Genomic DNA, 24,203 nt, shown 5'->3' with positions numbered 1-24,203 from the left:
CCCACCTATCATAACTTCCAAACAGTATGCTGTATGATCAAATTTGCAGGGGGTAATAAGCATGTAAATATTGATCACTCTCCATAATAAGCCTTGATCATTTGGCGAAGATAATGTGTTCGTGGAACTCTAGTTTAGATTTGATTTGAACCACGTAAGCAGGAACGTAAGGTAAAAGATGATCTTAGTACACAGCTTTTTTGCCAATGTTACTTAGCATTGCTCCAACCACGTTTTGCAGGGGCGTGTCCTGTAGGCTATGGAGAGGACTATGGATTTGGGAAGTGTCTGCGTGTCCTCAAACGTCCCCTGACCTACTACATGGCTAAGACTCACTGCCAGGCCAGAGGCGGAAGAATCTTTCAGTTAGACAACGCGGCAGATGTGAACAGGACGAAGACCATCTTGGAACGTGTCGGGTAACACATTACGCTTTATACCCGATAAACCGCATCTCGTGACATTCTGACTGTGAAATTCCAATTGGCACTGCCCCTGAGGCGTCGCCAAAAATAGCAATACCTGGATAGACTTACGAAGAAGTTGGCTTTCAGCTTTTGCTTTGCTTTTTGATCATTTTACTATTTTCATTATTATCATTTCATCTTTCATACACGTTAGAGCTATAGCCTGTACTGAATTTAAAAAGCACATAGGATTTGCTACCAAAACATGTCAGTGCACATATCTTCTTTTTCTTTTTCTCAGTTCATACTGTAAGTTTTTATTTTCATTCTCGTCTATTTCTAGGACCAACTTGGGCATGTGGGTTGGACTGACTGACGAAACAACCGAAGGGACCTTCGCTTGGGAAGACGGCACTCCACTGGACAGCGGAGATTTCTCGGACTGGGCCCCGCAGCCATATGACCATAACAGTAAAAGGCGCGACTGTGTGCAGATGAAACGAAAATTCAACTGGCAATGGGTAGTGCGAAGCTGCATGAGGGTTAAAAACCTCTTCCTCTGCGAGCCAAACTAGCAAAGTTCTGTTCCTAAACTTCCCTTTGTGTCTTGAGACTTTCCGCCGTTAGGGGTAGAGAGGCTTTTACTCGCGCTGTTGGTCGCCGAGCTTTTTGCCGACCTTTTAATGACGAGGCTTTCAGCCGTGCTGAGGGTAACGAGACTTTTAGCTGTGCTGGGGGGAGGGAGGATTTTAACCTCACTGAAGTTGACGAGGCTTTTAGCCGCGCGTATGGTAGCGAGTCTTTTAGTCGCGCTGAGGGTAGCGAGAATTTTAGCCGCGCTGAGGGTAGCTAGGCTTATAGTCGCGCTGAGAGTAGCGAGGCTTTTAGCCGCGCTGAGGGTAGCGAGGCTTTTAGCCACGCTGAGGGTAGTGAGGCTTTAAGCCGCGCTGAGAGTAGCGAGGCTTATAGCCGCGCTGAGGGTAGCGAGGCTTTTAGCCACGCTGAGGGTAGTGAGGCTTTTAGCCACGCTGAGGGTAGTGAGGCTTTAAGCCACGCTGAGGGTAGCGGGTGCAAATAAGGCTTTCAGGCGCGCGGAGGATAGGGAGGTTTTAGCCGCGCTGGTGGAAACGAGGCTTTTAGCCGCCCTGATGCCAAAGATCTAAGACAGTTTGGAGTCCTTTTGGAAATTACTGTTGTCTGCAAATCCTATTTCAAAATATTCAACATCTTCACCTTAAACATGTTTGCATCTTAAGATTTCGAAATTTAAGACGAAGAAAAGGGAATAAATTGGATCTTCCCCTTTAGATTTGGATTCTGTTCTTTCCGTTTTGACACACCGTATTTTGTATATCCACCTGGAAACTGTTGAACTTCTTTTTGCTATTAGTCGCTACTTACCATGGCAACAACAATATTAATCAAACTAGTGAAATTTCTTAATAGCTTGTTTTTAAACGTAAGGAGACACGTCTGAAGTTGCGAGAAGACCATGAAGAATGGGAAAAAACACTGTTCCATAAATTTTAGCTTGAAAACTAATTACACATTTAACCGAGGCTCTTCAATTTTTTGTTACACAATGTCATCTATGCTTTCAATCTCCCCTGTATATTTTGCTGTCTGCTATCGATAATCAAATTTTAGTCTGGAATGCCATTCTTTTACTATAATTGCCGGCATGACGTTATGAAAAATGTGTCCCTTACAAATTTATTACGTACATTTACTGTTTACTATCTTATTCAAAACTATAAGTATTAATATCATTCTTTATCGATTTTTTGTTTTAGTCTTTGGAAGGTCACGCATAGTTACAAACATTTCGGTGTATAGTTATATTGTGAGTTTTTCAGTCATACATGTAGGTGAGATATATTACAATAGCTACAGTAAGTCAGTCATTGTTGGTATTTGGGATACATCTTGATGTTTCCATCTCTTACTAGTATGTCCTTCTGTTTGACGACGGCTGGCCAAATTGATTGGTGTAAAAATCAAAATGGTGTACTTAAAAATCACACGACTTTATGTCAACTTGAGGAAATTTCGATGTTTTTACCTGTATGCATCAGATAACCGACTTCCGGTACATTTAAGGGATTTTCATTCATATATACACTTCTTACCAAGTGAGCAAATTCGAAATGTTACATAATGGCAATATGGCTATAAAGCAGCATTATAGTAAACACACAATAACACACACTAAGACACATGCAAACACTAAAAAACGTACACACACACATGTATAATAAGTTAGTAAGATTCACTAGTAATCATGTGATGCTTGATATGGTGGGGAATAAAAAGTGAGGTCACAAAAATTTCATTGTTGTCTTTTTTCTCTGGTAGAGTCATTTCTCTCTGTTGTTTAGTTTTTGCTAGGTTTCTTCGTTTGCAGGAGAGCAAAATAACTTAGGGGCAACTTTCGTTGACTCAAATCATGCTTCCAAAGCTTCAAACTGTATGTTTGATTCATAACCTACACATTGATTATCACGATTGGTTAAGATCAACAGGTCCTAATTGATTGAATACGCAGTGTACACGCAATTTGAGTTAACCGGGATGCCAGCCTTGAAAGCGGACAATGGTCGGCATCCATGCTACTGTGAGTCATCTATGACCTTTGTACAATAATCCAAGGTCACTTCAGCGATAAGCTTTAGCTTATTATGCGTCGTTGCAATTGAATCCTTTGCTACACACAACTTGCCTGTACATGTTTTTTTTCTACATGATAGTTGACACATTGAACAGAGATCGATTGAGAATCGATATGCAATGCAAGGAAGACAGTAGTAAGTCTTGTATAGACGTGGTGTGATCATTGATTAAAATCAATAGGAAATGAATAAAAGGCCCTGATGGCTTTTAATTTTTTAATGAATGAATGAATGAATGAATGAAGATCTTTATTGTACAAAATATAACAATTGGATTCAGTATTTGTCAAAGCACAATAGTAGTTTATCGATACATGTATACATTACCAAGTTGGTGATCTTCGTTCTGTTGTGGAATGGCGTGATAAATGACTAGTCACATTCATCTCCTTAAAGACGAACATCCTTTCCGTAAATAGATACCGGGAACCATTCCTTCGTTACAAGGAAATCCCTCCCTCCGCCTCCTGGGTATTACCCTCACCAAAGACTTCTTCTGAGAAAGTTTTAAAGAATCTAACGCCAAATCTACAGCAATGAAAGTAGGCTCGCTTCTCCGAGCAAGTAACTACCTCCTGACACCATATTTTTGAATATCCAATAGAGGGAAGGATGGTGGATTTTTTCAGATATTTTTCCAAAATCCACCATCCGTCCCTGAATGGAATATTGCTCTCTTCTCTGGGCAGGAGCCTCAAATGACTGTCTCCAACTATTAGCCCGCATTCAAATGAGAATTTGTAAGGCCATTGGCTATCAGATGCCATCAAACTCTATCTCACGGTCGAAGCGTTGCTTTCCTGTTTCTTTTCTATTGATACTTTCATCGCGATCGATCCGATTATCAAACAAAACTTTCCCCTCAATTGAGAGCTCTTCAGCATGACACTAGGTTTCCCTCTAGCTCACACCGTTACACTGTTCAGTTACAAGTCTCAAAGCTATTCTACAGCAACAGCTTCTCTCCATGGACAATCAAACTATGGAACTATGTCAACTTACTTCAAATCTTAATTACTTTAGTATTGTTAACCTTGACCTCTGACCTCTCAAACCTCTACCCTCCTTGTCATTTTTTTATTATTATCATTATTACTATTATTATTATTATCATCATTATCAAATCATTGTGTACGTTAGTGACCTTATTTGTATATATGCGTAGTTTTCAATATTGTGATTGTATGTGCTGTGTCAGACGCCCAAAATCAGCCACTGTTGCCTGGGTGGTCATATATTGCCTGTAGCAATTTGAATAAAATAAAACTATGGAACTCTCTCGACAACTGTTTTCCTCCGGTAGACAACCTGCAAGCCTTCAAAAAACCCATGTTAACCACTATCTTCCAGCATAATCATCTTCATCTTCCATCAACTAAGTTAAATTCCTAAAAGTGGTAAACGTGGCATTGCATCGAACAAACCCGTTAAAACTTTATTTCAAGGATTATAATCGAAGTGAATTCGACTTCTTCGTGCTTCTTTGTAATCGTACAAATGCACGAAGATTTGTCCAAACTCACTAGAAACATAACTGTGTCTGTATCATTTAGGTGTACATTGTATAAAGGGGGGAAACATAAGTAAGCACAATACGATGTAAGACGGTTATACCATATTGTGGCATTTTGGACAAAAGCTAAGCTAGCTGGCATCCTAGCTAAAGATACGCTATATACCCTACACCTCAAATGAATTATGAAAGGTTAAACTTAAAGAGGGAGGTTCCACTATAAAACCACCCAATACATTCGGCTAGTGTAAACTGTCTGGGCTCAGTCCACCACTGACTGGCATGCCGTGCACATGGGTGCTGGGGCTGGGCTTAGACACAGTAGAATACCAAGTAGTTACTCTTTAGTACACGTTAGAATGCATAAACAATAGATACAAGTTTTAGTTTTTCACATAAAAATTGACTAAGTCTGCTTTCTCTAAACAGGCAGAATATAAAGTAAAGCCCAGCCTGGTAGGAAAACAGCCTTATAGGGAAACAGCCTTGTAGGGAAACATAGTACTAGTCTGATGGTGACTGTAGCAGTAATTCTGGTCTTGCAGATTGATGACAGCAGTTCTTATATGAGAATAAGACACCGACTAGCTTTTATCAATGATATTGACATTTCTAGATCTGTAACTCAGGCAAGTACAGAGCAAGACTGCATTGAATTCAAAATAATGGAAAATCTGTTCAACGCTTTGAATCAGTTGATCTTTGACGTCAAAATTAAACTTGAGGAAATTACTGTATGCAATATTTAGCCTTGCTGTAACTTTCTGGGTCATTTTACATGGTTTGACAACGTTTTTCTAAAACTAGTGGAAAATAACTCCATACCATTTTTCAAACTAAAACGGTCAGTAATATGCAAATATCTTTCTGATTTGTGTGGTGATGCAAGGCCTTTGTTTTCTGGCTGTAGACATGACTGGACTCCCCATGGCTCTTAATTAGTTTATGTGGTCTAGGGGTGAATTCAGCTTTCAAAGTCCTGGCAGAGGACAGCAGGGAGTATCTACATTAGTTTATTGTTTATGGATGTTCCCAGGGAACGACCTGTCCCAGTTTAAACAATCGTGAAAATTCACGTATACATCATATCAAATCATAAAAAACATGATGTTAATAAAAAACAAATTGCGGTGCAGAGAAGAGGTGCCTCCGCCTCACAAACACATTTCTTATGCCTCACTTCTGTTATATTCCTTGCCCAAGACCTTCTCAATAATGAAAAGACCTGTTCACAAATTCCAGAGAGGAGGAATCTATTCAGAACATCCGTCATTTCTACTGCTCACCAGCAAACAATCTAAGTCTAATTAATCTAATACAAGAAATTTAGTAGCAAATACGTAAACTTCATTGACGGAGAAAATCAATGTTCCAGAGAAAAAAGACAACACCAAATTTTTTTGTGACCTCACTTTTTATTGCCCACCACATCATGCATATACAAAGTATACTGTGGTTAATAGTTCAGCTTACTGAATATATATATATATATGTGTGTGTGTGTGTGTGCGTGTGTGTTGTATGTGTGTCTGTGTACGCAAGTATGTATGTATGTGTGTGTGTGTGTGTGTGTGTGTGTGTGTGTGTGTGTGTGTGAAGTGACGTACAATGTATGTATGGAATAACACCTGAGGGTAATGATAATAAACAGCAAATTATATACTGCAAAGTTGAAAAGTACAAAGTTCGTCTTTTATATCCTATACATTTCTCTTAATCGTAGCGGTCTTAAACTATTTGTTAACTACAACAGATTGGCTAGGCAGGACGCATTTTGGACTGTTGATACAGTCATCGTCAAAAGGACTTGATAGCAAAAGACGTAAAACGAATTCTAAATACCAAGTATGGTTATTTTGCCGCAGTTTCCGTATATATCCCTAACGTAAGAATAAAAAAAACTCTCTTTATTAACTACAACATAACAATATAATAGATGTTTGCTATTCAAAACTATTTAAACTATTACATTTTCTCTTATTGCCGGCCAGCAATAAGAAAAAAATGTAATAGTATAAAAAATAACTTGTAAAAGAAAACAGCCGGGAGGAGTCTGCATCGGAGGCTAGGAACGTTAACGTAAAAGCATTTAAAAGCATAAAAAAATAAGAATCTTCTGTTATATTTGTAATCGGTTTGTCTCAGACCTGCAGAAGCCAAGTATTGTTTCCGAAATGTATGTTCGAAAACAGAAATCATAGAAAACGTTTAATAAACTGATTCAGAGTGGCTTCCCAGGGCATAAGTAGTTGCGTAAAAAGTTGAAATGCTTCAAGATGGATTTAATTGATCTTTTGTTGCCTAATGCTTTATATGTTTTGTCTCCAAAAAGGGAAGTAGATGAACAGATTTGTTTGCCACCCTAAATAGTTTAATTCGGTTGGTAAATCAATTCAACTTATCTTTCTTAAGCATACAACCATGTTTTTCTTCTATACTGACGTTTCAACAGACTGTTTTTATCAGGGCAATGTAAAAAGAAATCACAATAGGACAAGTTTATTTTGCCTTGATAATGACAGCAGACATATGTTAGTTTGTAGAAAAGAGATATGGCTGTGCACCAAGAAAAATATGTAGAAAATATTTTTTCTAGTTTGGCTCGCAAACGAAGAGGTTTTTTGCCCTCCCGCAGTTTCGTACCACCCACTGCCAGTCGAACTTTGGCTTCATTAGCACGCAGTCGCGTCTTTTACTGTTATTGTCGTATGGCTGCGGGGCCCAGTCCGAGAAATCTCCGCTGGCAAATGGGGTGCCGTCTTCCCAAATGAAGGTCCCTTCGGTTGTTTCATCAGTCAGGCCGACCCACATGCCGAAATACAGGTTCGTCTCGTTCCTAGATTTGGGTAGAAGTATTAGAACCGCGGATGTGTTTATAGTGTTATCATACAATAAAATATGTGTATCTTAAATCAAGAAATAATCACTAGTCGGTTGTTTATTTGTGTTTGATTGTGACTAGGAAAAGATACATTAGAATCCTACTGTATGGTACATAGAGAAGCTGTACAGAAATATGTTGTAGGGTGTATTGGAAGGCAATATTCCTTTTATGCTTTCGTTTTGGTACAGCTATTACAGAAGTCTTGAAATAGTTTTTCAAAACACTTTTCAATAGTTATCAAAGGCTGACAGTTGACGATCCTTACCCTCCTTAACAATAAGTTTGCGCAAGTAGCGAATTGCCTTTTTGGTGACTGCTCAGATACATCACTGTCTATTTGCCTCGTATAGAACGTGATGAGTTACCTGGCACGTTCCAAGATGGTTTTCATCCTGATCACATCTGCCGCGTTGTCCAACTGAAAGATTCGCCCATCTATGTTCCGGCAGTACTCCCTAGCATCGGGGTACTTAATGGTACGTTGTTTGTGGACGTACAGGCACCTCCCAAATCCATAGTCGTCCGCGTAGCCTACAGGGCACGCCGCTGCAAAACACGGTTGAAGTAACTCTAAGTATCGCTATAGATGATTCAGATAGTAAAGATCTGTGTCCGCACGTTCCTACTTACGTGTCTCAGATAAAAATCAAAACGAAGGTTTTGTGTGTAGATTAATTTATATTATTGAAAATTCGATTTCCTGTCTGTTGGTTCCATTTTTTTCACAAACCACAAAGTTCTGTCGACTGTATAGTCATGATTTAAGTGTGCTTAAAGATCGGACTTTGTGCGCCTTATGACCATTTAGCTGTCTTCGTTTTGCTTAGAATTTTACTGATTATGTACAGGTTGATTTCGCACGAGGCTGTATCTACTGTAGATAACACGGATAGCGAGCGTGAAAAGCTGCCGTGCTAGGCCTCAAATATTCAATGTTTATTCGGTCATCACCGTCTGACAATTTGTATATACTGTCATGATCACTGAGAAGAAAACCTACCAGTGAATGTCCAGGTACTGCTGTCGCTGATGCCGACAAAGGAAGTGCCGGCTGCACAGTTGGACGGACTCACCACTACCCCGGCGTCCATCAGGATGTAGTGGTCGCCTTCGCTGAACACGTTCGGAGCTGTCGTGAAGCTGAGGGTGTTGCCCGAGAGTTGGACATCAGATGAACTGCTGGTGTCGATGTTGTGGACCTCCATGTCTGTATCGTCAAAGAACCGGATGAACCTGGGTGTCGATGGCAGTTCGGGCTGTAAAAGAGTCAGGTAGTTAAGTCATCTAAGAATTGGTAGTTCAAAAGGTTGATTGTGGTTACAAAAAAAAATAATTGTGAAGTCCAAAGCCTGTCGCGTATACGACTTACATGTACATGTGCCTGACGAGGTAACATCAACTGTCGAGATCTCTATTATATTACCGCCGGGTACCCCAACACCGCCACACGAGATCTACTAATTCATCACCAGTACTCCCCGAGGTACAGGTACTTCAGATATATACCAGTGTATTCAGATTACACATTATGTAGATTGATAATATACACACAATAATGGGAAAGCAATACCTCAATATCAAAAGTCAATGACCATGTCATCTCCTGATCGAAGCGGACTTGTTGAGTTGGAGCACGTGTTTCCAACATGGCGACAGGAGGAGCCTCTGTTGAAATACCAAAGTTTAATATAGTTGTTAATTTCTCATTGCACACTTCAGAAAACTAATTGTCGACGAAATATCAGTGATGAGTTGCCAGCTGTACATGTATATTTCGGTATGGCAACTGTGCCAATGTGTCGTAAGGTAAAGAATGACTTAGCTTCTAATAGGCTCTAGGCGTGGCTGGAAAGAGTAGAAATCCGCCAAATTGACAGATAACATACCAGAGGAGTTGGCCAGGCGTTAGACGTGGTCAGGACTTGACAAGCTGTATTTATCGGCTGACCAACTCCTATGGTATGGTATCGGTCTATGTGGCCGATTTCTACTGTTTCCAGCCACGTCTAGAACCTGGTAGAGGCTAAAAAATAACCTTGTGATGACGCACAGTGTTGATTACAAAAAATGACCATTTGGTGTTAAAGATACTGACCTCCTGCTAAAAGTGTCAAACATCGTTGGTCGGACTCGAATCTTTGGAATATAAAGGCGACAAAAACAATGGTCATTACCAAGGTAAATTAAATGATTCAGGTGCTTAAATGACATGGGAAAACACTGCATTTATCTTACGAATACCAGTACCGTCAGACACAGGAACAGGATGGAACAACATGGCTAAATGTCTTGTTGTCGCCTAACACATCTCAATACCCTCGTAAACGGTCGTTGCCATCTCTCAGAACGGCCGTTGCCACTCTGAACGGTCGATGCCATATCCGAGGGACCGATCTTGAATTCCGAATTCTCGTGGCATGCTCGGGAAGTTCTCGTAACTTCCCGGAATTCTGATAATTGTATGTAATGACACTTCAAGGTAGTAAAAATGGCGAGTGAAGAAGAGCCACCCGCGCCAGAACTTGCAGAAGAAGCGCAAACAGGACCTTCTCATGAATCCATCAAGAAGCTATCTGGATGGAATTTTTTTTAAACTCAGCTGCAGTGAGTTTACCTTGTTATTGTTGTCCTTGTTTATCGTCTATTACTCGCTAGAGGTGATCACTTGGGCTTTCAAATGTTTCCCCAATTATGCACTAGCAAAGTAAATATTTACACCAGAGACAATATGAATTTAGGGTACACATATTTGTCGATGACCAATCCTTGATTTGACCTTGAAATATAGCATGTATGGCAATTAATATTGTTCTGACCTCTTGTGTCAAAGGAAGTTTTCACCATGTTTTACTACCTTGCTTATCCTTGTGCCGCAGTATGCAGGACAGGGATGAGGTGTGACTTTGACTCACCCCTCAATTCACACAGGAACAATTTGCATGCCTACCCAGGTCCTCCTTTCTCACCCTGATTTCCTCCTGGGGTGTTAACAGCCTTTTTGTTTGCTTCACTTTTCCATAATTAGCAGTGACAATTGTTATACAAGCAGTTAAGTTCGCACCCGTTAGAGTCCTTAGCACGGAAGCAGAAGACGTGCTGTCCGGCTTGTTGGGCCGTTGGTGTCCATGTAGCGGTGATGGAGGCACGCTGGGGGTTGTTGGGATCGACAGTCAGGCTGGACTTCATCAGACCGATGGGCGAAGTCGTCAGTATTTCATCGATCCTTCAGGCAGAAAAAAAATGGTTTATTCACTTGCGCAAACCTATTTTTTTCCAAATATGCGCACGTCAAAAACAGCAGATTACAAAAATCTGAAACAAGTCCAGGAGTAGTTTGAAGTAATCCTATCTTCAGGGAGCCAGCTTCCTTAATGCTTAACTTTCATATCGTTCCGTCTTTTGTTAAAGTGTATAAGACACCAATGACATTAAAATAAAAAAAGTCATAAATTACATAAACCATGATAATATTGTTTAATGACATGGACATTTGCACAAAATATACACCCTTCGTATGTTTGAACATCGAACCATCAAAATATCATACTGCCAGCTTTTGATTCTTTCCACCAGGTAATTACATTAATCAGTGATTTTACTCTCCCGATGACGTCACAATGAAGATGGCAGCCGGTTTGGAACTATGCACTGCGCCTCGGAAAGAACGTTCTTTTGAGAAGCAAAAAAAACTAAATATTATAATGTCTTTTAATTAAATGTAATCAAGATAATTAAGCACTGTTTACTCATCAAATAATGTTTTTCACAAGCCGGGGTGCATGGTTCCGAACCGGCTGCCGTGTTCATTGTGACGCCATCGGGAGAGTAAAGTCACTGATTAATGTAATTACCTGGTGGGAAGATCAGAGAAAAATCACAAGCTTGAAGTATAGTTTCTGATGGTTCAATGTAAAACAACATCAGAAGGGTGTATATTTGTTTTAAACATTTATATTCCTTTAATGATACTATTCCTATTACAGTAATAAGAAAATGTTGTATCTTGGTCGCATAAACACTTTAAGGTTGTTATGTCACCTGCTAATGATATCAGACATAAGCACCGACTAAATCGCTTGAAAATTTCTTACGTTACTCCGCTGCCCCCGGCCTCCGCCTCAATAACGGCAGTGTACGTGTCGCCGGTGGGAATGCCGATACAACCCTGGTCCTCGGGTGTCTGGCCAACAAGCTCGGGTCGTTGATCGCAGGGTGTAGAGGAGGATTCCACTGATTAGAAAAAAAAAGAATCTGACTAACAATATAAAAGTCTAGTCTAATTATCTCCATGAAAAAAGGCTTTTTCATGGAGATACTGTTTTGCTTGCGTTTGGTGTTTGTGTGTATGTATGTGTCACCGGACGCTTAAAGTCACCATAACTGTAGAACCTGTACATGGATTGTAATGATTTTTGGTATGTGGGTGGGTGTTAAGAGGAGGAAGGCCAAGGTCGATGTTGGGCCCCCTGGCATTTGTGACTGGAACTGCAATGGCGTATTTGTTAAAATCTTCAATGTAGAAGAACTGAAGAGTGGATCGACAGATCGTCATGTTCTTTGGTACACAGGTAGGCTAAACCAAGTTGTACACACTTAAGTGCAAACTATGCAAATGAGACCGAATTTGCATAAGTAAGGAGGTAAATCGTTTGCATGTGTGTCGTCGGATGCTTAAAGTCAGCATAACTGTAGAACGTGTAGATGGATTGTAATGATATTTGGTATGTGGGTATGCGCTGGGAGGAGAATGGTCAAGGTCGATTTGGGGCCCCCTGGTTTGTGTCCCTGGAACTGCAATGGCCTATTTGTAAAAATGTTCTAAAGGGGAATAACTGAAGAAAGGAACAACAGATTTTCATGTTATTTGATACGCAGGTAGGTTGGACAGAGATGTACACACTGAAGTGCAAATCACGCAAAGTTAGTGCGTTTGCGTGTGTGTGCGCGTGTGTGTATGAATGTGTCACCGTGTGTGTATGTATGTGTCACCGGATGCGTAAAATCAACATAACTATAGAACGTGTAGATGAATTGTAATGATATTTGTTATGTGGGTAGGTGTGGGGAGGAGAAAGGTCAAGGTCGATTTTGGGTTCTCTGGTAATTGTCACTGGAACTGTAATGGCGTATTTGTCAAAATCTTCAAAGGAGAATAACTGAAGAAAGGAGCGACAGATTTTCATGTTATTTACTTGGCAGGTAGCTTAGAGAGGGATGTATACAATGAAGTGCAAATTATGCAAATTGGACTTAATTTGCCTAAGTAATGGGAAAATCTATATTTGCAGTGTTGGCCATTGTGGCACTTCTAACAGCTGTTAGTGTTGATAGCGAAAGTGGGTCACTGTGGAACCTGAGCCCCCGACAGCTGCAGGTGGCCGGGGGTCATACCATTGAGCGATATAGAATGGGGGGAACTGGTTTAATACAAAAAAAAAGTTTCATGGAGATTTTGGGTCCTAAGACTCTTGTTTAACAGTTGTATTCAGTGACATCGAGTTATCAATTTCAGTTTCAGTTTAATTGGTAACAACTTGCATGTAATAAATGTACAAGTCACATGAAATAGGTTGAAACTACACTTTAAACGCTCTTACTAGGAACAGTAAACATTAGAGTTTAAAAGCAACAAAGCTAGCAATCAATATAAAATCTATACATAATAGAATAGAAGCTTACGACATCTAGGGATTCTTCATGGACAGCAACTTCAGTGCCCGCGGCATGAAAGATAATTCATGTCGCTTAGTTTCACTTAGTGTGGGGAGGACCTGCTCACGAGCCCAACGCAGATTGTAGTTGATCTGCGACGGTTTGGACACAAAATCAAGCAGAGGGTTGTGAGGATCCTTTAGGATGTTTTGTAGTGTGCGGAAGATGGCTTGGTCCCTTGAAGACAGAGAAGGCAGAGACTCTACGGGGATATCTATAATCTTACAACATCGTTTTTGTACACTTTCGAGCAGGTTTGATAGGCGTTTGGGCAGGCCTCCCCAAACCGGGCTGGCATATTCAAGTAAGGGACGTATGAATACTAGATAAATGCGTGTAAGCACATCTGTAGACAAACCAGCCTTCTTAGCTACAGTTAAATAATACAGTCTTGGGCGAGTTTTAGTGAGCATATACTGGACATCAGCGTCCCAAGTCAGATCATACGAAATGAATACACCTAGAAGTTTGAATGTTGTGACACGTTCAATCGGGTGGCCTTCTATTGAAGGATGGGGTGGGGTGGGGACATTCTCCTTTTTTCTAGCACTAATAATCATATCTTTTGTTTGTTTTTTCGCATTCGCTGACAGTGAAAACCCTCCACCCCTGATTCAGCAACAGAATCCAGCGCTCTCTGGGTCTGACCAGGTAGTGACCCCATCAGTAGTTCAGTGTTGGTGAGGTCATCGGCATATTTAACAGGCAAAACAGACAATGGTAAACAAGCATCTAGTGAGTTCATACAGATCACAAACAACAGTGGATACAACAGTCCACCTTGTGGAACACCTGCCAGAATTGTTATTTCACAGTTCTGAGTGCGCATTTGCTTATTTAGCTTATTTTTGGAACTCTATAAACTAGAAATGGCTGTCGAAAATGATTGTAAGGGAATCTACATACCAAAAGCTAAGAACTGGAGTGGTATCTGGGTGAAGGGACCACACTCGGGGGGAAAAGGAGGAGAAGAACAGGACGGGCTGCGCGAGAAATCCTCCAGAACGAGAGCGACGGCCCACCAGCCTGTTGCCATCCCTCCGGCAGCGTTGTAATGCAGGGTGCACGTTCCCTGTGCGCAAATGAGGAGGTGGATATAGTTAAGAAAAGCTAGCTTACCAAAATTCATTGCTTATTATTAAATGTTGCCGCAAGTATGTAAAAGTGTTTGAAATATAAGCCTTTCAACTGTCTCCAATTTGTAAAATGCCCTATCCAGACTGGGCTTTTTTGGGATATCTGGGACTGGGGGGGGGGGGGGGGGGGGGCTCATTCGGCCCCCCTGTCATAACTTCTGAACGGTATGATGTATCCTTCCCAAATTTGCAGGGAGTGCTGTTCATGTAAAGTTTTATAATTCACAGAATTTTGGTGACGTTTTGACGTAATATGACGTAATTATGACGTCATTGAGGTGATTTTATTGGCTAAATAGGGAATTCCCGTAATATCTAAATTTACTAAAACAAAATAGTATGTATTGTTGATTTTAAGGTATACCAAGACATATTACGTGAATCTTAACTACGTTAACGTCAAAATGACGTCATAAATTGACGTCACGTGTTGTTAGCGACCCTTTGAGATCCGCCATCTTGGATCGGCCATTTTGAAATTTTCAAAAATCCTTTTTTTCCACTTATGACCCCAAAAAACACTTGAAATAGACTAAAAACGTTAATCTAAATGTTTCTGGTAAAGAAAATGCCACGTAGTGACGATTTTGAAGGCAAAAAAGCCTGTTGATACCTAAAATAGTGTAATGGTCCGCCATCTTGGATTTTGACCGATTACGTCATCAAATTAGCATAAATTATGAATATTAAATCATGAAAGTTACATCTAATTACATATGATGATATACATGTTGGAAAACTAGTGTGGTTGAGCAAGAAAACCTAAGAAATATCATTGTTTTAAAAAAATCAGCGATTTTTGCATAAAATGCCTTTCAGAAACCCGTTGCCATGGCAACACAAAAAATGATAAACTTATACAATTATTATAATATTGTTGCCAACTAAATTTTAGGAAAAGTCACCAAGTTTGGTAGTCCTAGCGTATGCCGTTCGGCAGTTATACGATGTCAAAGTTGGCGCGGGCACTTTTAGCCCCCCCCCCCCCAGTCTGGATAGGGTTTTAAAGTTTTTACTACCTACCTCGTCCAGTGTTACATTCGGAAGGGCACCACACACCTCTCCGCATTCAGCAGTGCCATTACCCCACCTGCACCGCACCGCATCTCCGTCTGGGTCCTCCACTGGGATACGAATTACGGTGTCGCACTCCTGTACAATCCTGTGGAAAGAACAGCTTTAGAGCATTGTTTCTTGCATTGGAGAATCGGGTGATTGAAATATCAACACAAGTGGCAACTGATGATTGATGAGCGTCGTGGCACACAAACTGTGGAAAAGTATTTATTATAAGTCATCACAAGGTAAGCAGACCTCTTTTCGGCCAGCAATAAGAAAAACATGTAATAACTAGAGTTCCACGACCTCATACCTTCGCCAACTGATTTTAATCTTTATGACTGATGTATTAGGAGTGTTTCTTATCAATTACAAATTATACCAGTTGATCGTCTTCACCCAAATAACAGAAATTGTCCAAAGTATGAGCTTGACAAAGGTTATGCTAACATCTATCACCAATTATGCAAATGAGGCTATATCAGCATAATTTGATTCAACGTTGTTCACGTTCATATAACTTCCAAATGCCACAAATATGAAGTTGCCGTTATTTACCTGTATGTATATTATCACATTAATTAGGCAGATTAGGTCTACATTTGCATATTTTCTATCAACATTCCTCTCTTTCTCAGTTACGAATGTCACATATTCGAATGTTGTCATATCATGAAACACATTGGGTTTTTTAAAATTGTCTCATTAATTATGCAAATTAGAATCTGATTATCTAATCATCGTCTAATCATAAAAAGCATAACGTAAGCTATCTAGACATTACAAATTATGACCATCCATCAAGCCAATCTTGAGTTATAGTATTTTCTCATTAATTATGCAAATGAAGCGTTCATTTGCATAGTTAATATTTATCAATATTTCTCTCTTCCTCAGTTACATATGCCACATGTTTGAGAGTCCTATCATGGAATTCGGCGGATATATAAAGTTTCCTCATTAATTATGTTAATAAGATACTGATTTGCATAATAAGTATCTAATCATGTCCATCATCCCTCAAGCTATCTACTTACCAAAATTCATGACCATCCATCTAGCCCTTCTTGAGTTATTCCCTTTCAAAGTATGAAGCAAAACCTGCTTCTGCAGTTCCAAAAAAGCTGTTAGGGGGCCCAAATCTATAGCACTAATTCTCTGTCCAATGTGCTATCTACCACTCAAAAATCAGTTCCATAGCATGTCCAGAACACGAGATATCAAAACAGGAAGTTCTGCTGTAGTACCATCATGAACAAGCCGCTAGGCGACCCAAAATCTAATCACTTCTATGTCTCACCAAGACCTACCAACCTACCAAATATCAATACAATCCATCCAAGCCTTCTTGAGTTATGCTGGTCAATTACACACACACATACAAACGCTACCCTCTGCATAAATGTCTCGGCGAAGGTAATAAAACTGTAACTTGAAAAAGAAAACAGCCGGAAGAAGTTAGCGACGGAGGCTAGGTAGATTGGTTGTTTATTTGTTTGTTTGTTTATTTGGTTCTTTGGTTCGTTGGTTCGTTGGTCAGTTAGTTTGGTTGGTTGGTTGGTTGGTTGGTTGGTTGGTATAGGTTGGTTTGTTGGGTTGGTTCGTTGGTTGGTTGGTTTGTTGGTTGGTTGGTTGGTTGGGTTGGTTGGTTGGTTGGTTGGTTGGTTGGTTGGGTGGTTGGGTGGGTGGGTGGGTTGGTTGGTTAGTCAGTTGCTTGGTTGGCTGATAGCTCATTGGTTGATTAGTTGGCTTGTCGGTTTTCTTCATCATTTTGAGATGAAAAGCTGTGCTGCCTTTGCGGAGGATTTCCCCCAAAATGCATACTGCTAGATAGATAGAATATTCCAGCCTCTTCTTACCTCACAACTGGAGCACTTGCGGTGATTGGGGAAGAATTCGGCTCGCCGGTGTCACTCCTGGGCCGTAGGTCAACCAGAGTCCGGGCATACCAGTCTCCCGATCCCCCGTGTTCATTCACACTGATCCAGCAGCAATCCGCATAGCTGTAACAGAAAAATATCCTAGAATCGTTCGCTTTAAAGGAGTCCTAAACTCTAGAAGGGAGTGTTATTTTCCAATAGACTATGTATCAATGAATACATAACCAGCCGACTTTTTACAGAATTCCGCTTGTGGTAAATTTCACAAGGTGTGTTTTGTAAAATAATATGTAACTTACTAAACCCGTGCAGACCCTACCCATGTATTCCCTATACGTATACTCACTTCCTTCACCGTGAATATTTTTGGCATGAATGAGGGGAGTTAAGCACAATAAGAAGGCCAGTTGTTAATAAGATATAAAGGAACACATAAGAAGACAAATTTTTCTTACCCCCCCTGACATTCTTTGTGTAACCAAACTTTTGCCAGGCATTGTACATGTACCTGACATTGTATTCAGGCATTGGCTGAGGTTGTTTAATTCAATTAATTAGAAAATAGAGGATCACCTGGGGGATTTAGTAGAATACTAGAATACTTTTTGATGCACACGGGACTAGTGGATACTTTATCGTATACTGTAATAAGTATTCATTTTTACTTTCTAAAATTATTATCTATTGGAAAATAACTCCCCCTTCTGGAGTTTAGGACTTACTTAACTCAATCACCTGACACATATATGGAAGCAGATTACGTCTTCATACGGTCAAGATGACTGGAAGAAAATATCTATGATTCAGCGAGCTTCAGAGCCTTATTTGCTTACAGCAACTCGGCCAAAATAGGATAAATATATATTTGAGCTTTGGTTTCGCGGCATTTGCATTTGACACCGGAGGGTGACTATTATGTATTACAGTGATTGAGCTGTCACAACGTGACAAAATATACCTATAACGACGTGTACTTTTTGAACTGAAATACCGCGTCTGCCTTCGCTACTTACTACACTTCCCGAATCCTGTTGTCGTTAAACGTATAGCTGAAGGTGTTCCCACCAGTCGCCCAGTTCTCGTCTACGCTGAAGTCAGTGCAGTAGTACTGAGTAGTTGAGAGGTCGCCGTCTTCGTCGGTGGACCAATTATCGGTAGAAAGAGTGCTTCCGTGAAGAATTCCATCTGTTATCCTTTGCTGAGTACATCCGTTGTTCCCTGACGTCAACCTCCAGGCGATCCTGAAGGCGAAATTCACCTGAAAATATAGAATTCTTGTCAATCTATGATGTACTAGCAGGGCAATCTCAGAGATGACTCTAGAGGAAAATTGAAACAAAATTAAAGAACCCCTCACCAGACCGGGCGTGTTTTTGTCCGAGCTCCAGGAGATGGTTACTCCGCGGAAATGGCTTCCCGCCGCCAGTACTGCCAGCAGCAGGACCAGCAGAGCACATCTCATGATGTTCTTCTGCTCTTCAGATGTTCTTCTGGAAAAAGTAGTGGATTTTTCAGCGTATTGTACTTGATGTCTCGCGGTGGGATCGCGAACTGGAGCTAGAATAGGATGGCTTGAGGGCTACTCCCACGTCCCAACACAGCGCCGACCTTGGTTTGGGGTGCATTATGTTTGGGGGAGCAAAGTCACTGAAACGTCCAAAATGTGTGACCGAGTTTAAGAGACATTTTGAAATTCGTTTTGACCTGCCTTTAGACCGAGCGAAACCTCTTTGTGATGACAGTAATTTCTGAAATACTCCCGAGATTTCATTACTGCAATTAATGTGTATAGCTTGTAAGCGCGCCACCGGATGCTGAACCTAACCTTGCTGCAGAGAGACTGTGACTTTCGCTTTCGGCATCGTGTGGCGCAATAGGTAGGGTGTTTTGCCCAGAACCGAGAGGTCCCGGGTTCGAAACCACTGCTATGCCCCGATGTTTTGCCCTTGGAAGAGGCACTTTACACGACTTTAATTTCCTCACTCCACCAAGGTGTGAATGGGTACCTGACTTTGGTTGGGGAAGGTCGTATTGAGGTCACTAGCTGGCGCCGAATGGCAGCCGCCCAGACCCTTGCGACAGTTCCACAAAGTGCAAGTGTGGAACAAAATATGTATCTGTTGTGTATTATGTGATTGTAAACCCTGCAGCAATTCTGCACTGGCTGCCATTGCAAGGGTAATTTCTGACCAATAAACTATTAGTATAGTATTCTAGTCAGGCCCCCATTCCAGTCGACGACGCTCTCGATGCGACCTAAATCGAATCCTTGATTTCATAATTGGAATATCATGTAGGGTAAAGGTATGGCTGAAAAGACAACAAAAACAGAAAGCGCAGAAAGATTTTTTTTTTTACTTACTTACTAATTCGTTGAGTGCTCTGTTAAATTTAAGGTCGCAGAGAGCGTGCGGCGAGAGGACCGTCACAGTGGAATGGGGAAACTAAGATCGCTTATAGCTAATCAAGAGAAATATTTGACTTACCTTCCGATAGATATGACCTGTACACTGAACGTTGTGTTTAAGACAGTGGCCTTCTTAAGAGCTGAGAGACTTCTGACTGATCTAATCTTAAACAAATCGTCCGATCTGACTACCTCGCGGGACCGGTTTGATCACCCCCAAGAGCTCTTTTGTCCGTCAGTCAAATAGTGTGACTAATAAAGACTTACATTGCCCTTTCTATCCCGTCCTAACAAAAACTTAAGCAATTCTTTGATGATTCGTTGGATTCTTGATATCTGTACGACGGTGATGTGTACGTTCCTGTGGGGTTTTATTTCTCAGGTACTTATCAACAGTTGGTCATTTTCAACTGAGAAACCATGCATTCAGTAGTAATAAAAGACGCTCTGTACATTATGGACGAATGGCGTGGCAGCTGTCTGCCTACATCATTGTGTAAAAAGGGCAAAAACTTGTCTGCTGAGAGGTGGCAGGCCGATCAATCTGTCCTTGCATGAAAAGTATGTGGCCTCCGGCTATCAAAAGAGCTTATGTATATCTTAGGAGGACGGCTTGATTCGAAATAGATATGAATGTAATTTCTTAAAAATTCTATTGTGGCAAAGCATTTCAAGGAGATGTCTGACATGGCTTGTCTCAAACAGGGTCATTCGCAAAAATTTTTACGTGATCAACATGAAAGCTGTAATTAGCACCTTGTGTAACAATGGTAACATACGTAATTAAACAAACGTAATTTTAGGCATGCTCAGTAAGGGTTAAAATTAACTGCATTCACGTCATGAGTAAGACTGAACCTATCATACGAACTTTGACTATCAAAAAGACCAAATCCCCAAATCACATTTGTTCCATTTAGATATCAATATAATGTTTTAAAGTTTACTGTGGCCAAACCTTACAACAAGATGTTCAAATTGCCTACCTAAAACCTGGTCATTTTGCCATGACCAACCTAAGGTTCGCCCAGATAGAAATGTTGTAGTCAGTGCTAGTTGTGTTTTTAGATTTTAATACCAGGGACACCTGAAAAACAGACTTGTTACCTAAGTGTATTTTCCCTGTATAAATAAATGGAAAAAAACAGAGGACCACGATCTTCAAGGAATGTCCGAGCTTTCATTGGGAGTGATCAAATGTGATGTGTAGGCAAGCCTAGCAGGTGTAAAATCACTTGCATGCACGTCACTAGTAAGACTAAACCTATTGTATGATTTTTGACTATCATAAAGTCTTAGTCATATCCCAGAAAGACGTCTTTGTTAAATATAGATATCAATAAAATTTTTAAACAAGATAGGCAATAAAGCTTTTGCAATGGCGACGAATGAATGTTAATTGCAATAGGTGTCTATGTTTTATGTTTTGTAACGGCTATTGCAACAAAAACACGATAGCTAAGATGGTGACTTTCAACCCGCAACATGTGCTTGGCCCGAGCGAACCATGCTGCATTTACACTAACTTCACAAGCTACGCTCTCTGACGTGCCTGATGCAAAACAATCTGGCAGCATTTCTTTTACTAGTGTATTTTCAGAATAACCCAAAACATGTCAGTGGCAGTACAGTGGCACTCGCTACAATACTTTCTTTTCTAGCCTTGGACCACATTTTCCCAGTACCACAAAGGGACAGCAAACAGATTGGCACTCTAGCTGAGATGTACGCTATGGTGACATTTTTTTAGCTAGTTAATTATCCTTCCCCGGCAGTGGGAATCAGTGAGATCTCTGTGGCAAATCCCTGTGTTGTAGGTCTGGTTACCAAAAGAACTCGTACCTAAAATTGGCATCAGATCATGATTTTACAGCGGTTGTAAAGAGCAATGTGCCATTCTAGGAAATTAGACCTTATGTGACCTTAGGCTGACATACAAGTTGTGGTCTGCAAATCTACATCCTGGGACGCCCCTAGATGCCCTGTCCTAATGTGAAACACCGCCCGCCTGGCCTGTCTAGACGGGGCGGTCCTCTAGCACGTCTCGGGAGATCTTATGTACCCTATGGAATGTCGGAATGTTTACTACTACGCATGCTTGGAAATTTCCACACATACCGACCTCACATTCATGGGAAAATCAGAATACCTTCCAAACAGAAACATGATATGTGTGTAACTGGTTGGCACGTTCCTGAAGGGTCGCCAAAAAAGGTATATTGTCACAGTGGCTAAACGTTACAATAATATGTCAAAAATTTCTTGTCTAAAACAGGGACATTTGCATATTTTTTTTTAAAATTTTATTCGAACATTCATAAGTACATAACATAACAACGTACACATTTACAATTCCACAAATAAACACAGTTACATATTGTTGCAGGGGCCATTCCCACTGGCTTTTCTTTCGCTAGGGTGTGCTCCCTAGTTACATATATCTACAGGGGTCATTCCCACTGGCTTTTTTGGCTAGGGTGTGCTCCCTAGGACTTTTTTGACGGGGGTGTTTCATCCCCTCTGGATTTTCTGTGCAGGGTTTTCCTTCCCTGACATTTGCATATTTTTGCAAAGAGCTATTAACGTTATCATTAACATATGTAACAATGGTGGTCTGACACAGGTCAGCAAAATGGCAGTAACGATTGTATCTGCGAAATGTGCGATCGAACAAAAGACTGTGACCTTCAAAGAATTAGCAAACATTGGCAGTGAACTAATGTCATTTCTTGGCATGCCCAGCAAGGGTAAAATCACTCGCATGCACATCACTATTAAGACTTAACGTAGTTATGAATGTTACAAGAAGACGTCCAAATGCAAAGTTTCTTGTCTAAAACAGGGTCAGTTGCATATTTTTGCCATGACCAACCTAAAATTGGCAACTGCGCCCGACGAATGTCATTCGCAACTGGTCGCCAACCGGCCGAGACCTGTTGGCGACTGAATATGGCGACGGGAATTTTCTTACAAAATTACCCTTGCACTAACGTGCGACACATTTGCCAATGGAGCCCCGCTGAGCGGGGTATTGGAAATCGCAAATCATGATGCCACTGTATTAAAAAAACAGCATATAATTACTAAAATGCATTCAAATTATTTGCAGTGATAACAGGATTTGCACTACCTGGCGCAAACGATTTTCACAGTGACAGAAAGGACCAAAACGAACTGACACGAACGATTTCACTCTATTATGCGTTTTGTACTTTGTATGTGTAGTAATATATGTTTATAAATTTATTACAACAAACCTTGAAACTAACTTATATTCCCTGGATTCACGACACGTTGGCGACGTCGCTGCGACCGAGCGATTTGACACCGCGCTAAACGAATTTCATCGATAAAAAACAAATCTTTTTACGCATTGTGTGGCTTGTTGTCTTTTTAGTCATACTTGTACGTTTTGCATGATATTCCCATTGTAAAGTCAAGGCTAACTCAAATTCAATCTAGGACGCATGCAGCGAGGTCGCCAACGCGTCGCGGGTCCAGTGAGAGGGGGGGGGGCTATGCCCCAAAAAGAGAGCCAATATTGGAAACCAATTCGCGACTTCTTTGCGTCTAGTTCGCGTCCAGTATCGGCATTTTGTCACTTGCGTATTTTTTTACTTTAAAAACAATCACCACTTCCAGCGACATATTGGCGTTCATTAGAAACGACTTGTTAACGACTTGGCAACCGTGCGCGATAAGTTGGATAAAAACGGCAGTAATGACTGAATCCGTGAACAAAGACCAAGTCATATTTTGCTCTCATTCGAACAGAGGAGTGAACTGGAGCTAGAATAGAAAGGATTCCGGGTTCCCCCCGAGGCTCAACCCAGCGCGTAGCGCCGGCATTGGCTACTAGTAGGCGTTCTGGGGAGCAAAGCCATGGAAATGTTCTAGATTTGTGACAGGGGCTCAAGAGACGTACTGGAATTCTTTTTGACCCGCCTCACGTCCGAACGGAACATTCTGTGATATCCTTGTCATGACAGTAATTTCTGAAATACTTCCAAAATTTCAGCACTGCAATTTGTGTAGATCGTTTGGATGCGCGCGTCCGTAAGCTGTATGACATTCGCTCTCATTTACAATCGCTTACAGCTAAAAGGAATATGTTTTACCTATGACTTGCCTTCAGATATGTACTCTATACGTTGAACGTTGCGTCTCAGAGCGTGGCCTTCTTAAGAGCTGAGAGATTTCTGACTGGTCTGATCTCAAACTAATCGTCCGATCTAAGTGGGACCGGTTCCATGAGGCCTAAAAAGCGCAGCTGGGTGGTGGCTTGCGGATCGATCTGTCCTTGCATGAAAATGGCCTTTGGCTATCTTGAGAGCTTATTCATATCTCAGGAGGACGACTTGATTCAAAATAGATATCGATGTAATCTATCAAAACATCTATTGTGGGAAACATTTCAACAAGATGTCTGACATTGCTTGTCTCAAACAGGGTCATTCACATTTTTTTTCCCTGACCAACCTGAACGTTGTAATTAGAACCTTGTGTAACTGTGGTGACCTCACACGGGTCAACTCA

General features: G+C 40.9%; 2 protein-coding genes across 2 annotated transcripts; both read right to left on the bottom strand.

Annotated features, from left to right (window-relative positions):
* Positions 1 to 6,265: 6,265 nt before the first annotated feature.
* LOC136438164 (alpha-N-acetylgalactosamine-specific lectin-like) lies at positions 6,266 to 8,725 on the bottom strand. Its single transcript, XM_066432890.1, has 3 exons — positions 8,474 to 8,725; positions 7,839 to 8,019; positions 6,266 to 7,425 (listed from the first exon to the last, which is right to left on the bottom strand). The coding sequence occupies exons 1-3, from the start codon at positions 8,676 to 8,678 to the stop codon at positions 7,182 to 7,184; spliced, it is 630 nt and encodes a 209-aa protein (XP_066288987.1). The 5' UTR covers positions 8,679 to 8,725; the 3' UTR covers positions 6,266 to 7,181.
* A 1,089-nt stretch (positions 8,726 to 9,814) lies between these two features.
* On the bottom strand, positions 9,815 to 19,122 carry LOC136438725 (integrin beta-like protein B). Its single transcript, XM_066433637.1, has 9 exons — positions 19,091 to 19,122; positions 18,618 to 18,750; positions 18,274 to 18,518; positions 17,240 to 17,383; positions 15,345 to 15,483; positions 14,092 to 14,257; positions 11,565 to 11,703; positions 10,535 to 10,696; positions 9,815 to 9,923 (listed from the first exon to the last, which is right to left on the bottom strand). Exons 1-9 carry the CDS (start codon positions 19,120 to 19,122, stop codon positions 9,815 to 9,817), a joined length of 1,269 nt encoding a protein of 422 aa, XP_066289734.1.
* Between the last annotated feature and the right edge of the window lie 5,081 nt (positions 19,123 to 24,203).

This window comes from Branchiostoma lanceolatum, chromosome 7 (assembly GCF_035083965.1).
Source record: "Branchiostoma lanceolatum isolate klBraLanc5 chromosome 7, klBraLanc5.hap2, whole genome shotgun sequence".
Taxonomy (NCBI): Eukaryota; Metazoa; Chordata; class Leptocardii; order Amphioxiformes; family Branchiostomatidae; genus Branchiostoma; species Branchiostoma lanceolatum.
The sequence above is the reverse complement of the archived record's forward strand: the minus strand, read 5'-3'. Positions and strand labels throughout refer to the sequence as shown.